The sequence below is a fragment of the Anabas testudineus genome, chromosome 21, assembly GCF_900324465.2.
Source record: "Anabas testudineus chromosome 21, fAnaTes1.2, whole genome shotgun sequence".
In the NCBI taxonomy this organism is placed as follows: domain Eukaryota; kingdom Metazoa; phylum Chordata; class Actinopteri; order Anabantiformes; family Anabantidae; genus Anabas; species Anabas testudineus.
In genome coordinates this window covers 8,173,643-8,188,932 of record NC_046629.1, presented here as the reverse complement: position 1 = coordinate 8,188,932, position 15,290 = coordinate 8,173,643, and the positions used below count along the sequence as shown (strand labels likewise).

Here is a 15,290-nt window from a genome sequence, read left to right as displayed (position 1 = left end):
CCCGAAGCCTTGGCAATTGCTATGTTGATGCGCTTTGCAAAACAATCAAACAAATGCTGCTGAACTTTTCTCCAGTGCTTTCTCAGGCTGTGTTGTATCTTCTGTCATGTTTTTGTGCCATCTGTTCTCGATATCTACAGGAAGTATGAAGGTGGTGATACTTGAGGAATGGTTCAGATTAGTTTTTTTGCTATTATTTGTATTTCTGGGGTCTCAGAAATGTCATGGATATGATTTAAATTTCATTAAGTCCTAATTTAAAATCAGTTTTTGAAGTTCATTAACATAAACATCAGCACAATATAATAATAGTGCATCGTCTGCATAAAGATGTATTTGACATGCATGTGTTTAAATGTAAAGGCTGAAGACAAACTATATTTACATGGTGGTATTCATGAAATAACCAAACTAATTGTAACCACAAGTAATTCGGGAAGTTGTAGAGTTTAGATGGCTTTTAGATTAGAAATATGGCTTACAGTTGTTTTCTTGAACTAATAATTGAAAAGGTGTTTTCCTATATTTTGTATCTACAACACACAGAAGATGCTATAGAAACCACACCGGCATTTCCCTTTTAGTATGATATGTTCATGGGACAGTTTTAATGTTCAGAAGTCACTTTCTTTACCCGTACATTGTACACACAGAGCTGCATATATGCTAATCTTTGCTGAATAAACTGATAACTGAAACACCCACTTTCATACATTTAAGTACTTTTATTTGAGATATTATTCAAATATGTTAAAACTTCCTGTGAAATGTGAAAAAAATCTATCAATGTCTATCATTTTTAAAAATGACTTTTATTATCTTAAAATCCTTAACATTTCATCTTAGTTGAAATAAAAAGAGGACGAAGTGACCAAAGACTCTTAGACATATGTTAATTACACAGTCAGCAGCACAGTTAAAGTATACTGGATATGTTTGTGATACATTACAGTATCTGACCAGTTTTCCAGTCGACTCTGTTGCCTCCTCACTGCCCAAACGCTGAAAGAAGTTCTTCACAGAAATAAAACTTCACCAGAACACCAACAGGTACATTTACAACTATCTCTGGTTCAGTACATTTTACTACATTTTTACATTCAACATTTTTAATAACATGCGACTGCTGGTGGAAATGCTACAGACATGCCCTACTTTTGTACAAACAAACCTCTAAAGCTCCAGCGTGCTGTGCTAACACCTGATGTTAATATGAATTAATGGTCTTAGCTTTGTCTTAACTGAACAGAAACTGAACCCAACAACTGGCCTATTGTCATTGTAATTATTTTGGTAGCACTCCAAAAACAGCTCCAAATTATTAAATACAATTCCGCAGTTCACATCCAGTTAGCATTTACAAGCATGATTAAATGAATGCTACAGAGTTTGAGATAATGACAGAACAGTCAGTCATTTTTCCTGAGTTCCTACTGGGTGCTGACCTGAACTGTCTACCTCGACCTTAATTGTTCATTGTCCAGTTCAAAATGCTAAATTGTTGCTTTGAAAACGTTTTTTTAAGTAGTTATATTGCTTTTGGCAGTTCAAATATTTTATCTTCAATGTCTCTTTCATCTTTTTATCAGTAGAATGAAAGCTTTGACTGTGCTCTGTATCATCTTCTGCTCAGTCCACATGCATTTTTTGTAAAGTGTCCACCTGTCTTTCCTTAGCTGCAATTAGTTTCACTTTCCCAGCATACATAACATCTGAACAGAAAATATGTAAACACAAGTGGTGCGAGATTTTCCCTGTGGTCAAACATAGCTGAAATCCTGAGTAGCTGCTTGGACATGATGACACGAATGAGTCAATGCCAACGTTCAGATGAGTTAGTTCGAGGCACCGGCCGATTGAGTCATAAACACTATTTTTGTGCAGATAGTGCCTCAGCTTTTTCTTGTTTGTTTGTTTCTTCATTCATACTTGTGTGATCTCCTTTCTGATAGTCTCTCGGTGGTTGTGCCATTAGTACAACTGCTGAGTTGGATCTTGTGCCCATCAATAATATCCTTTGAGGAGCCTTCAGGTGATGTCCTCACCACGCTGGAGAAGGACATGCTCACCTGCATCTTCAGCAGTTTCATAACTTTCCTCTTGTAGCCCTTGCAGGCAAAAAAGTAGACAAACGGATCCAAGCAGGAGTTGAGGTTCATCAGGCACACGGTGATGTGCAGAGACACCTGAAAAGTGGTGAGGTCGGCACAGTCGGGGCTCGCCACCAGCTTGCGGATCATGTACTGCAGGAGGTCGATGTGATAGGGGCTGTAGCAGATAACGAACACCAAGGACACGCAGCAGATCACGCCGATGGCCTTGCGGCTCCGTCCAGACTTTTCCGTCAAATGGTTGGTCTTAGCTGATAAGAGGAGTTTGGAGCATAACACAGAGTAACACACCAGGATGGTGACAACAGGGATGATATAACCAAGGAAGACAGCACCAATCAGCATGGTGGCAATATTGTCAACCTTCTCAAAGTTGGGGTATTCCATGCAGGAAGTATAGTTGTCATGTTCTCTGTTGGTCATAGGCATGGCAAGGAGGGGGAGGGTCTGCGCCAAGACAACCAGCCAAACGGCAACACAAATATAACGTACATTACTGACTTTTCTGAGTTTGGCAAAACGCAGTGGCAAGACCACAGCGATGAAACGGTCAACACTGAGGCAGGTCATGAAGTTGACTCCTGCATAGGTGTTGATATAAAATATGACGCCTGAGATCTTACACAGTATCTCACCCAGGGGCCAGTGGAAGCCCATACCATAGTATAAAATCCTCAGAGGCAGGGATAGGGCGAAAAGGATGTCTGACATGACCAGGTTGAGAGAGTACAAGGTGGTGGAGTTGATTTTCTTTATGTTGGGACGGATGACGTGGAGGGCAAGGCCGTTACCGAGCAGTCCCACAATGAAAACAATGGAGTAGAAAAGAGGCATGAGGATTTTGGCCTTGTCCCGGTGGCTGTACAGGGTGTAACAGGTGGATTCATTGTTGGTGGGTGAGAGGGTGGAGGTCACAGACACAGTGGTAGTATGCATCTTGATATATTAGAAACCAGTGTCTGTAAAAAAGGAACATAAAATATTTTACGCTTCAGTCAAAATATTAAAAGGAAGTAAATCAGACAATGGGATTCTAAAAAAAAAAAAAAGACAATGAAACACGTAATCTTCGACATGTCTAAGCTGAAATGAAACTATTTTGTCCAGTAAACCTTGGCACATATGCAGGTTTGAGATCTTGCTTTCAAAAAGGAAGTAAAAGAAGTTTTAGTATTCTCACTGTTACTTTCCAGACCACTTGTTATATTAAGCGGACATTCCCCTAAAAGTCTTTGTGCTCACGGATCCAACGTTTAGTGTTTTTTTTTTTTTTTTTTTGTAACAAGGTATAGCAGTTTTATAAAATAAATAAATAAATAAATAAAATGATGATGGAAATGTAAAATGCGACGATAATCCTACAATGACATCTCTCACGAAAGATCAACAATGCAATTAATGTATTTTTTAATTTGTTTTATTCTCAGTTAAACAAAAGTAATGTGTGTTTCAAGCAGTGAACAGCTGGTGATCTGATCTAATCTACTGTAACTCACAGTCAGGTAAGGTGACACAAGCTGTCGTGTCAAACAGAAGTTCATTTTGTGGTGCTCACTGCCATCTTGTGGTGTGTGTGTGTGTGTGTGTGTGTGTTTTTTTTTTTACACACTAATCCATCTCATGTTTGAGTCGGTTTCATCAGATGATGTTTGCACAAGTCCTCACATTTTATTACATCATATGGTGAAATTAAAGTTTAGGAAATGATCTGACCGAAACTGTGAATGCTTCTGTAGTTTATATTTTTATATATTTTTATCATAGCTGATGAGCATTTATAGATTGTTGTATTCTGTAGTTCTGATAAGAAAGAATTGTTCATTTATGTCTTATATTACTATAATTTGATTCAGTCTCAATGCATTTACAAATTGTTTACACGTAGAGATGAAAACAAAGCAAAAGCTGAAGTGTTATGGGAAATGGAGTTACCACAACAGAAAGCACAACTACTGATGTACATATTTGACTCACAGGTCATAGCTGGGTTTTATTTTACATGTTTGTAGTTAAAAGCAACATGAAGGAAGTCCATGAACAATGACACACTGATTCTGTATGCAGCTGCAACAATCTCACTTACACCACAAAACAAGAATGTGTTGAGAGATGGCTTTGTAAATGAGGAAGTCAGCTTCCCTAGGGTACCCTGCCGTAGGCTAGGTATTTGGGCAGCTATTAGTTTGAAGCTAAATTGCAAACCGCTCATACGGCAGCTTCCCCGCGCACATGGCGAAGCACGTTTTTCTGGCTCATTAGAACTAATTCCTGAGTATTTGAGACAAACTATTTTCAAACGCCTTTCTCATAAAGAAATATGTTATATACATACATTTAGCACTTTGATAATAAATATTAATATTTTACACTTTTCTATTAAGAATCACCTCTTAACAGTTGCTAGAGTTTGTTTCAAAATACAAGTGTTGTAACTGTGATTAAGTGCATTCACTCTGGAAGAAGTTTGGGTTTCAATTCATTTTACTAATAAAATATGATATTTTACTAATAAAACATGATAATTCACAATCCAACATGTATCTTTATGCACATTTTTACACCATAAGTCCTTTACAAGCTGAGCAGCAGTATGAAACAGATCACTGGGTACGAGTTACAACACACCCGAACCACGCACATATGTTTCCAAAGCAATATCCTATGTACAGTATGTTACCATGAATATTTCTTCATCCCGAGTGTAAAAAAACAAAACATACATCAAAATAACAAATACACTGAAAGAGAAACGTACCTCACAGATGAAATATGCTTTTCATCAGATTCACTGAAGTCACATTAATCCAGAAGACATAAGACTTCTTGTAGAAGAACTCAATTAAAAGCGCTGTGCTGGCAGAGCTGCGACCACACTGCCCAGAGAGAGAATAGCATGACATTCAGAAATCAAGATCCGTATCTGTCAGTAACCATAGTGACAAAATATCCTGTCCCTCCCTCCCTCTCTCTCTGTCTGTCTGCTCGTCTCTCTCAGTCTCTCACTTTTCATAAACTTTTCAAACTTCTTGTCTCTGCGCACATGATTTTGAAATACCAAGAAAAAAAGTGCTCATCGTCACCCATGCGCTACAGTGACGTATTGCTTTTTTCATTTGACCTTTTGTAAAGATGAGAGTGTGGGAGTTGACCCATCTGTGGTATATTTTGATGAAATGAAAATTCAGGTTTCACACAGTGTGGTATGCCATTACAATACTCTGTCACTTTGATCAGAGATGAATCCATCCAGAGATGTATTCTTCGCTCACTTTTCCTTTGAGTGGGCAAATGAGTGGCTGCAAAACAAAAAACTTCCCAGTTGCTCCAGAAACACGTTTGTTTTGTTCTCAGAATGACTTTCAGTTGTGTAGAGATTGAATTATTGTGTCATAAGGATATTTCAATTGGAAGCACAGGTGTGTTAAAATGTTTCTGCTTAAAATGTCAAGGGACTTTCTGTGGTGAGAGCTAACAACCTTGGTCAATAAAGGTTTAAGGTGAAGCAGTAGAAGGATGGTGTGAAAACAACAATGTGTGTTTGCAGTGTGGCTAATCTCTTGTGGCCAATCTGAGATTCTACAGCGGAAATTAAAAACAACGGAAATTTAGCTCCAAACATGATCGTTTACACTTATTAATAATAATATTAATAATAAATTATTTAATTATTCTAAGTATCATTTTCTACCCAAAAGTATCTTAAGTGAATTGTGTTTTAATGACAGGTTGCCAAAACACTTTATTTAAGTTGTTAACTGGTGTCCTGTGGTTTTCACACCTATGAATCCCCGCCCTTTTGTACTACTCTCTACTAAAAACTTTGTAAGTGACATGATTCGCGCTGTGATGGCATTTATCAGTTTGCTGACTTTCCTAAACAAACTTATCCGCTTATGACTTATCTCTTTCAGGTGCAATAAATAAATACATAAAAATAAAGAAATAAAAATGAGACAGTGCCAAATTGCTTTCAGACTTTTGCTGATAATTAAACACTGTTAAATACCAAAAAATAATCATATTCTGTTTCTCAGTCAGAACAACCTTCCTTTGTTCAAAACAAGTCCGGTGATGAGGCAGGAAGCAGTTTAACTTCCTCATGGTTGGCCTTGTGCGTCTGACTCACTGGGCCTCAGACAGCCAGATCACACCCATCGTTGACAGAGACCAGGCATGGCATTTGGCCATGGCTATTCATAGAAAACAATGGGACTGAATGCCACTTGTAATGTCTTTACACTCTGCCATTCTACATTTAGGATCTTATTTTTAAATACAATCATCACTGAATTATTCCAATCATGATAGTGTTAGAAAAATAACTTATGTTGCACAGACCATGTGTTAGACTGTAAGAAATGTTTCGCAGGACAAACTCAAAGATCTAATACTTTAATACGTTTTATGTACACATACACACGCATTTTTAAGGAAGTTACTGAATGAGAGAGAAATTTCAAAAAGGATTTCCTCTTGAGCTGTGTCTGTTGAAATCTGTTACACTGTGGGTCCTTATTGCCTTCAACCGATGCCTGATTTATAAATTGCATTCCTGTTTCAGATAAGAAGAATCTCTCACGCAGCTATCATGATTGTTTCTTGTCACCGGATCCATCACTGTGCCACTCCACCGGCTTTGGTGCATAAATCTCAGCAGTCGTGTCGCTTGAAGAACCTCAGATAAAAATAAATAAATAAAAATAAAATATTTGGATCATATGTATCCTACAATTAACATAACAACTACACTTCATATAATTTAACTGTTCAGTAGCTGCTGTAATTACATTACACAAACCAATTGGGGACAAACACAAAGTGTCAAACGTCTGATGGCAGATCTTTTTTTTTTCAACATGTGGTTGAGACAAAACTGCAACAGTGGTACAGGAAATGTCAGCGGCTGTTCTGGGTACATCTTTAGTAAAAAATGTGGTTGAGTAGGAAAATTCACACCATACTGCTAAATTGTGACACTTTACAGCAAAAAGCCTGCGTAAAATAGCATAAAATGTAAAAACACATCTCAGGCGTGTTGTTGGCACTGTAAGGACACACCTTTATCACAACTTTTATCATAGTTTAAAACAGTTTTTAATTCATAACACATTGACAAGAGTGCTTGGATATTTTTAATGAACGAAAAGTTAAAACTGTAGGCGGTTTGTTTACATCTGTATTTAATGAACTATATATATATGAGGTTTAAATGTACATGAAACCTTCACCCACACAACTTCATGTTCAGTGAATACAGACGTTGGCACCTTATAACACCTTTAAAGCCTAAAGTTAGCAGTGTCATAACATCATCACCCACACTTAATCCAGATTTCACATAGCTGTGGCAACCTGTTACAGCACAGAGTGTGTTGTCATGATGTTGTGGTAACTATTTTGCTCAGTGTTGCTGTGTCCATACGCTCTATTGTTTATTCAGTTTTTATTTTCTTCTGTACACAACATGCATTTAACTCATCCTCAACTAATACAGGCATTGCTGCTCAGATTAACAGTCCTCTCTTGTGGCAAGAAACATGTACTGCATCTGTTAGACCTCTGATTCTTTATAGTGGAGCAAAGCCGGCAAAACACCTGTTTAAAGAACACAAAGACTTGTGTTGCAATTTAGTAAGTCACAGGATGGCAGCAATGTCTCAACTGTAAACTTAATTCAAGATAATGCTGCAAGCAGAAGTTAAAGCCTCATAAATGTTCTTTAACTACTTGTAATTTAAACAAATGCTTAGAATTAATGGTTGTCTTGTAAAATAAGTAAAAAATAATTTGAAGATGTCTGTCTAACCCTAAATGACATTAAATATCATACAATAATATTTATCATACATTTCATTGCTGTCTTTTAACAAAGGCATTGATTGCATTGGTTAACTTGGTTTAACTAAGAATAATGCCACCAAACCATAACCACCCACAGAAATCATCAGTTTTGATTTTTGTTTCAGCTACATAATACATTGTTTTCATTGGAGCCATTTTTATGGGGACTGTATTCTAGTGTCCCTCTTTTCACGGGCAAGAGAATAAAGAGACATAAAGAGAGATCAGAAAGCTTAAGGAGGACCTCAATTAAAAAATCAATACAACAGATGCACCACAACAGCACCACCACCCCACCACAACACAATCAATGGCGCCTGCTTTTGTTGTTTGCTTCACCACCGACCATACGTGTTATAAGAGCTGCTGTAACATGTTACAACTCTGAACCACAGAAAAAATCTTTAAAAATCTCTTTTCTAATTTAGAGTAATTTTCCTACTAAGGTTTACTGAACTGAAACTAAACTAAAAAGCTACTTGTTTTTTTTTTTTAGTGCCGGTTTGACACCAGATTTGACTTGCGAAAGCTTTTTTCCACACTGCTTCTGGTTCATTAGTCACTCCCTTCACATCAATCAGGGTCAGGGTAGTTGTCAACACCTGTTAGCTTTGTGGTTTCCTGTCATGTGTCGGGGTTGTGGGTGTCTTCATTTAGACGGCAAAGGTGTGTGGGCATGTTGTTTTAGGAAGAAGTTGCACGATGGCATCACCGTAGCGCGTCTTCCGGGTTGTAACTGGGTGTTAAAGTCATTGTGAGGTCGTGGGCCTGTAGAATATGCAGAGAAGAAAGCTCTCATTGTGTTGCTGCTGTTTTTCTTGCTTTTGCCAGAAGTTGTTGACATTTTTGCAACAAGTTGCACAAGTAACTAGTCTTTTTTTCTTAATATTTTGCAATTTTTACCTTGTCTGTTTTCACAGCTTGAATGTAGGTGCAATGTTAATGGGACACAGGATCTGGTTGTGGATGATCGACGGAGAAATTACAAATCCAACAGTATCCAACATGCTGTGGTGGAAACATTTCAGTCCAACAAGCACCCAGGTGAACTTTGATGTGTTGTACCCAAGTTTGGTCTACACAAGTGGTTTGTGGTTGCATGTCAAAGATCAAACATTTTGAGTGAACCCAAAACATTTGAGTCAGGGTCTTCATTGTGAACCTGTATTACTCAAAATGGAAACTCTGAAATTTCCAAAGTACGTAAACCCTTTTAGAAGCAATGAAACTTGTTTGATCTGCCCCTGATGTGTGATCTATCAAATGGAACATTGTTTTTCTGTTTATCACTTTCTAATCCACGATCATGTCTGAGTCAGTTTCAAAGAATGTTAAAAGCTATTTTAAAAAATCCATAGAGACTGCTGAGTACCAAGACCAAACAGGAAACAGAAATGTTTCCTTTTTAAATAGACTGAAACAACTACATGCAGTGTGAGACGGTTTACTCATATTCATAGTACTGAACCAGTAATATTTGCATTTACAGTTCTACGGAGCTCAACAACACTTATCATTACTGAATATGCAGTTGTGTTAGTTTGAAATCTACAAATATACAGTTTTGAGTCACTCTCACCAGTTAAATCAGTGTTGTTGCCATCATAGCAGGCAGCTGTTTAAAAGAAACTTAAAAAAAAAAAAAAACCCCGCTGAACCTCACCTGCATGGTACCAGCAGGCGCATAAACCAAGTTTAGCAAGTGGTGAGTAGGAAGTTTTGCTCAGCAGTTGATGCACAGGAAAACAGAGCAAAGTGAAAAGTCATGATTAGATATGAATGATATCTGTTAAGCCATGAACTTTACGATTGTTCACACAATTATTATTGTTGTGTTTGAGCCTTGTTTTGTCTAAAAACGTGTCAATTAAGATTTAAAGGGCAACCACAAGCTCTTTTTACACCCCCACATTTCCCTTTGTCACGTTGCTTTCTGCCTTTTGGGTTTGCCTTTGCTCATGAATGGTGATTTTATTTAACCTTTTTTGGATTGGGGAACAGTTTCCTCTGGTCTAATGCCCTTTGCTTAAAATGTCTTCCACTCAGAGTTTTAGGTGATAAATGTGATGCCAAGATCATCAATTATTTCCATTGGATCCATACAATAGTAGCATCTCTTATACGTTAAGGTCTGGGCTCTGACTCTGCCACTCCAAAAGGTGAATTTTGTTTTTCTGAAGTCATCCTGTTGTGGACTTGCTTTGTTGTTCTGGGTCATTGTCCTGTAGCATCACTCAACCTCTACCGAGTTTCAGTTGATGTACAGACAGTCTCACATGATCCTAAAAATTTTTTTGATACACTTGGGAATTTATCTTCTCTTTAATCACTGTAACCTGGCCAGGCCCTGATGCAGGAAAAGCAGGTCCAAATCATGACGTTTCCTCCACCATACTGTACGATTTGGATGATGTTTTCATGATTATATGCAGTGACCTTTTTACACCAGATGTAGCGCTGTGTGTTCTTTCCAAATAGTTTAATCTTGGTTTCATCAGTCCCATTTAGCCAATACTGCCGTGGAGTGTCAATGTGCTCTTTGGCAAACTTCAGGCGTGCAGCAATGTTCTTTTTAGTGAGCAGCCGCTTCCTTTGTGGTGTCCTGTCTTAGACACACTGCTTATTTAACATTTTACCGACTGTAGACTCGTGGACACATATGTTAGCCAGTTTCAATGACGCCTTGAAATCTTTGACTGTCACTCAGAATTGTTTCTTTAACTCATTAATGAGTGTTTGTTGTGCTCTTGTAGATTGTTTGCCAACTGTAGACAGGTTAATTTCTGAAGTCTTTGACATCCCTTTCATAACCCTTTCCAGTTTTATATAAATTAGTGATTCTTGATAGATAATAGATCATCTGAAACCTCCTTTTGTGCAGCCATGGGTCACATAATGATAGATTTTGTGTGTGTGTGTGTGTGTTATTGCTTTAGGCACATCATTGTTCTTAATAATCTTAACTTAGATGAAGAGAGGATAAAATCAAATAAAGTTTTATGATAAATTATTGCAGAAAACCATGAAATTCATATTGTTTCATATTAGCACATTAATAACTATTAAAAACAGTTTAATATGTGTTCATGACATAATCAGTCATTCGTAAATGTACAAGGTTAGATTTAAATATAGAACTGTGCACTATAAACAGAGAACCTGCACCTGCTTAAAGTTGTAAGACAGAGACACAGGAGCTCTGCCACAAGATGTGGGACCCAGCAGGAATGAGGCCTGTGAGGGGGAGCAGGAAAGGTGGGTGAGGAAGTGGTGATGGTATTTATCTACACACTCCCACACAGAAACCAGATGTGGGCTTAAAGAAGGCATGTGTCACATGTTCTCCTTTTGTTATACTCAGTTTCTAGTTCTAGTATAACAGTATCACAAAAAGATATGTCTGATTTATGTATTAAGAGTTCAAGTGAGCAGTAATTACATGCACACACGTTGCTAGATCTTTTTTTTTTTTTTTGCTGTGGATTATCAGGGTCATCTATGCATGTCTACGTAAAGGAAGTGAAAGTTGCTGTAGTATTGCATTAATGACCAAAACATTTTTTTACAGACATTTTCTTCAACATGCTTGCATACACGTCCTCTAGTACACACAGACTGAGTAATGCAAACTTTGACAATACTACCACATGGCACACTAAAGTTAACAAACAAGGCAATAATAGTAAGACAGTCATTAAGACATAAATCTTATGAAAAATACCATAGTTTTATGCAGTGTTCTCAAGCTAATAATGGATCAAAAGGTGCTCATTCGATCTTTCCTGCATTTAATGCATATGTACATGCAAAATCTTGCACTAAACCAGCTCATTTTGAGTTTAACAGAGTAAAGCAGATCTCATGTGTGTCACTGGTTACTGGTGTCTCACTTGTAGGCTGAGCTGCGGTTTGTCTCAGGTGTTGCTGCTGCTGTTGTCAGCTGTAATTTTGGAGGAAGCACCGGAAGTATAGAGATAGTCCCTAAACAGGCTCATCACCCGCTTCTTGTAGGTGTTAATGGCAAAGAAATAGATGAGAGGATCTAAGCAGCAATTGAAGTTCATCAGTGAAACTGTAACCTGCAGGGAGACAGAGGATTGTTAAAACAACGGAAACTACCACTGTTTATGAAAAGGAGAGCTGATGATTTCAAATCAAATCAAAAACTTCACTTCACACCTGTAAAGACATCTTGAAGGCTCTCAGTTCCTCGCAGGTGGACTGGTGGTATATCTTTCTTGACATAAACTGCATAACGTTGAGGTGGTAAGGGCTGAAACACACGATAAAAGTGAGGAGGATGAGGAGAATAATGGTATTAGCCTTGTGATTCCTCCTTGATCGGCCAGTCACAGAGTTCTGCTTGGCTGCAGTTCGCAGCTTCAGGTTGATCTTGGTGTAACAACCCAAGATGATGACGAGCGGACAGCAGTAGGAGATGGCACAGGCCAGGAGGAGGAGATAAGGGGTGAGGCGGGAGCCCTCGAAGTTGAAGTACTCCATGCAGGTTCGCCTTCCCTGGTGCTCGCGCAGCATGTTGCGGAACAGCAGAGGAGCTATCTGCAGAGATACCAGAGCCCAGACCAAGCAGCAGACCCTGCGAACGACCTTCACATTTCGTAAACACTGCAGCCGGTGTGGATGCACCATGACCAGATATCTGTCCAAGCTGATACAGGTCATGAACCCAATACCTGTTGGAAACATAATGGATATGCAATAAAATGTATACTAAAAAAAACAGATTGGCAAATTTAGTCTTTTCAGACAGCAACAAAATATATAGATCATGAATTTAAGTCTGTAGAATCACACCATGGCTGAAGTCATTCTTCACACACTCAGATGCCTTTAACACTTGTGATTCAGCATGGAAAGAGATATAGTTACATGGGCGTAGGTGCGGTTAACACCCCTGATGCTACCGTAGATTCTTGGCAGTAGAGGTACTAGCTTTACCTGCATAGGTATTTGCAAAGAAGAGAAGTGTGGTCAGTCTGCACAGGAGGTCACCAAAGGGCCAGTCGAAGTGGCGGATGTAGTAAGTTATTCTACCTGGCAATGCCAGTGTGAACAGGGCATCAGACAGGGCAAGGTTGACCAGATAGATGGAGGTAGAGTTGAACTTCTGCTTCCTCTGGCAGATCACGTAGAGAACTAAGCTGTTGCCACATGCACTGATGATGAAAACCACAGAGTAGAAAATAGGAAAAAGGACCACTTCAGCTCTTTGGTAGACAAACATATCACAGCTGCTCTGGTTTGGATGGTTTTCAGCTGAGTCCCGGGTGATGTTATCAACAGCCATCCCACCTGTCATTTGGAAGGTCGGTCTGCAAATTATAAATCATTAAAGACAGGAAACAAGTGAGTATAGTCAAAGGAGCAAGACACCAGTGAGCTAAACATCATCATGGTCGAGAATACTTACACTGACGAGCAGGGGAGTCAAGTTACTTTACTGTTAGTTCTGGTGAGTCTCCTGGTTGTGGTTGTAAACTGAGCTGCAATTCTTGAAATCCCTCTGTTGTATGAAGAGTTCAAATCCCACCTCTCCTTGTTGACATCATGTGTCTGTCAAACTGCTGTAACCCCAGTAGCTACAGTAGGTGCTGCTTTGTGTGTTTTATAACCACCATTTTCATAGTAACTGAGACTTTATTGAATACACAGTTTATGAAAGACAGTATCATGTATGTTTATTTTATTGTTTCTTATTTTACACTTTATTATTGCAATGCCACATGTTTCTCTCTCTCACCAATCTTTGTGAAAGCCTTAGTGCAAAAATCTGAGTTACATTGACCGTTTTTGATTAGTATACATAAACATTCGCATGTGTATAATATTTATCTGTCATCCATTCGTCATCTTCTGACATTTGATGGACATTTGATGCGGTTACAACCACCTTCCTCAATGATAAAATTAAATGATTCACATCTGGCCCCCTCTTTTTGTACTTTTTGTACTTTTGTGCAGTACACTGGATAACACTAATGAAAACTCTAACTGGAAAACCAACAATTCACAATCAATAGATGGGTTATCTTGTTAATAAACCACTTTTAATTACTACGTGAAGTTCTCGGTAAGAGGACTGTGTGAAATGAGCTAAGCCCTCAAAATGTGGGTAGTGCAATACAGTTGCTCAGTTGCTTGTGTGTGTGTGTGTGTGTGTGTGTGTGTGTGTGTGTGTGTGTGTGTGTGTGTGTGTGTGTGTGTGTGTGTTTGTCTGTGTTTGTGGAAGAGAAACTGAGATGGAGAGAGATAAAGGGAATAACAAGATTGTGTTAGTGTTTATTTTCTGCATGCTTGAGTACTAGTATCATTGTGGTTGCTTTTTGACACATGTGCATGTTTAGTGATATCTAACATCTTCAACTACTGCCTACAGAGGTTAGAGGGACATGTACATAAACATAGGCCCCTTTGGACAAACATCTGTGGCTTCAGTGTAATAAAACTGTTCAACTATTTGCTCCACTGCTTGCAGCGAGTGCAGGAAATTTTTTGAGAAAGGTTAGATGAAGTGATAGAGTGCAAAGTTTTATGTTTTGTTCCTGTGTCTGAGGTTTTTCAAGCTTGTAGATGAGGTGGAAGGCAGATCTGAGATGGAGCTGATGGAAGATATAGGAGGAAGCTGAAGTATTGCTGTTACTTGTAAAAAAAAAAAAAAATGTCACAATCCTGTGATGTGTGGATGAATCACTAACAGTTTGAAGAACGTCGCATCTACATTTATCTCAACCACCAACCCCCTGAAAAGATTAAGAACAATCTAACAAACATGGTGTTAGATTCTGAGAATAGTGAGCGTGGTAAAAATGTGGCAACTAAAGTCGTCTTCGAGCAAAAGGAGCTGCAGGAGCTTCACTTCATCAAACAAAACAGACTCAGTATGTGCGATTTGCAATTTGCAAAATGCTTTAGGTTACAGCCTGCGAACAACTTATTACTGGGTATCTGCCCCATCCAGATGGCACTAGAACAGAAGTACAGGGGGTAACAAATGTGTCTTCATAGGTGAACTAGAAATAAAATACTTATGTAATACGTGTGGGCTTATAACTACTAAATGGTCTGTTGCATTAAAAGACCGTAGTTCAGCTACGATGTGATTGAGGTCCGTGCTAATGAGCCTTTCAGAGTAGTATCTGCATTATGGGGTTTTTGTGTGTTTGTTTTTTGACACTGAGAAAAGGCTTTTCTGACAAAGAATACCAGCTGGATAACACATTTGCCAGACTTATTCAGCTTTGTCCAGTAGTTTCCATCTTTACTTTAGAGCCTCAAAGAGTCCTTGGAACATATTTACATATGATGCACTGTTTGACA

General features: G+C 38.5%; 2 protein-coding genes across 2 annotated transcripts; both read right to left on the bottom strand.

Moving 5' to 3' along the window:
• Positions 1-791: 791 nt before the first annotated feature.
• On the bottom strand, positions 792-5,081 carry gpr183a (G protein-coupled receptor 183a). Its single transcript, XM_026377250.1, has 2 exons — positions 4,867-5,081; positions 792-3,070 (listed from the first exon to the last, which is right to left on the bottom strand). Exon 2 carries the CDS (start codon positions 3,045-3,047, stop codon positions 1,920-1,922), a length of 1,128 nt encoding a protein of 375 aa, XP_026233035.1. The 5' UTR covers positions 3,048-3,070; positions 4,867-5,081; the 3' UTR covers positions 792-1,919.
• Positions 5,082-11,724: 6,643 nt separating this feature from the next.
• si:ch211-184m13.4 (7tmA_EBI2 domain-containing protein) lies at positions 11,725-13,271 on the bottom strand. Its single transcript, XM_026376990.1, has 3 exons — positions 12,912-13,271; positions 12,132-12,646; positions 11,725-12,031 (listed from the first exon to the last, which is right to left on the bottom strand). Exons 1-3 carry the CDS (start codon positions 13,258-13,260, stop codon positions 11,867-11,869), a joined length of 1,029 nt encoding a protein of 342 aa, XP_026232775.1. The 5' UTR covers positions 13,261-13,271; the 3' UTR covers positions 11,725-11,866.
• Between the last annotated feature and the right edge of the window lie 2,019 nt (positions 13,272-15,290).

Coding starts and splice junctions, on each gene's coding strand:
- si:ch211-184m13.4 (XM_026376990.1), bottom strand. CDS start 13,260: ATGGCTGTTGATAACATCACCCGGGACTCAGCTGAAAACCATCCAAAC. Junction 12,647..12,911: donor CTTTGCAAATACCTATGCAG/GTAAAGCTAGTA, acceptor TGTTTCCAACAG/GTATTGGGTTCATGACCTGT. Junction 12,032..12,131: donor CCTTCAAGATGTCTTTACAG/GTGTGAAGTGAA, acceptor GTCTCCCTGCAG/GTTACAGTTTCACTGATGAA.
- gpr183a (XM_026377250.1), bottom strand. CDS start 3,047: ATGCATACTACCACTGTGTCTGTGACCTCCACCCTCTCACCCACCAAC.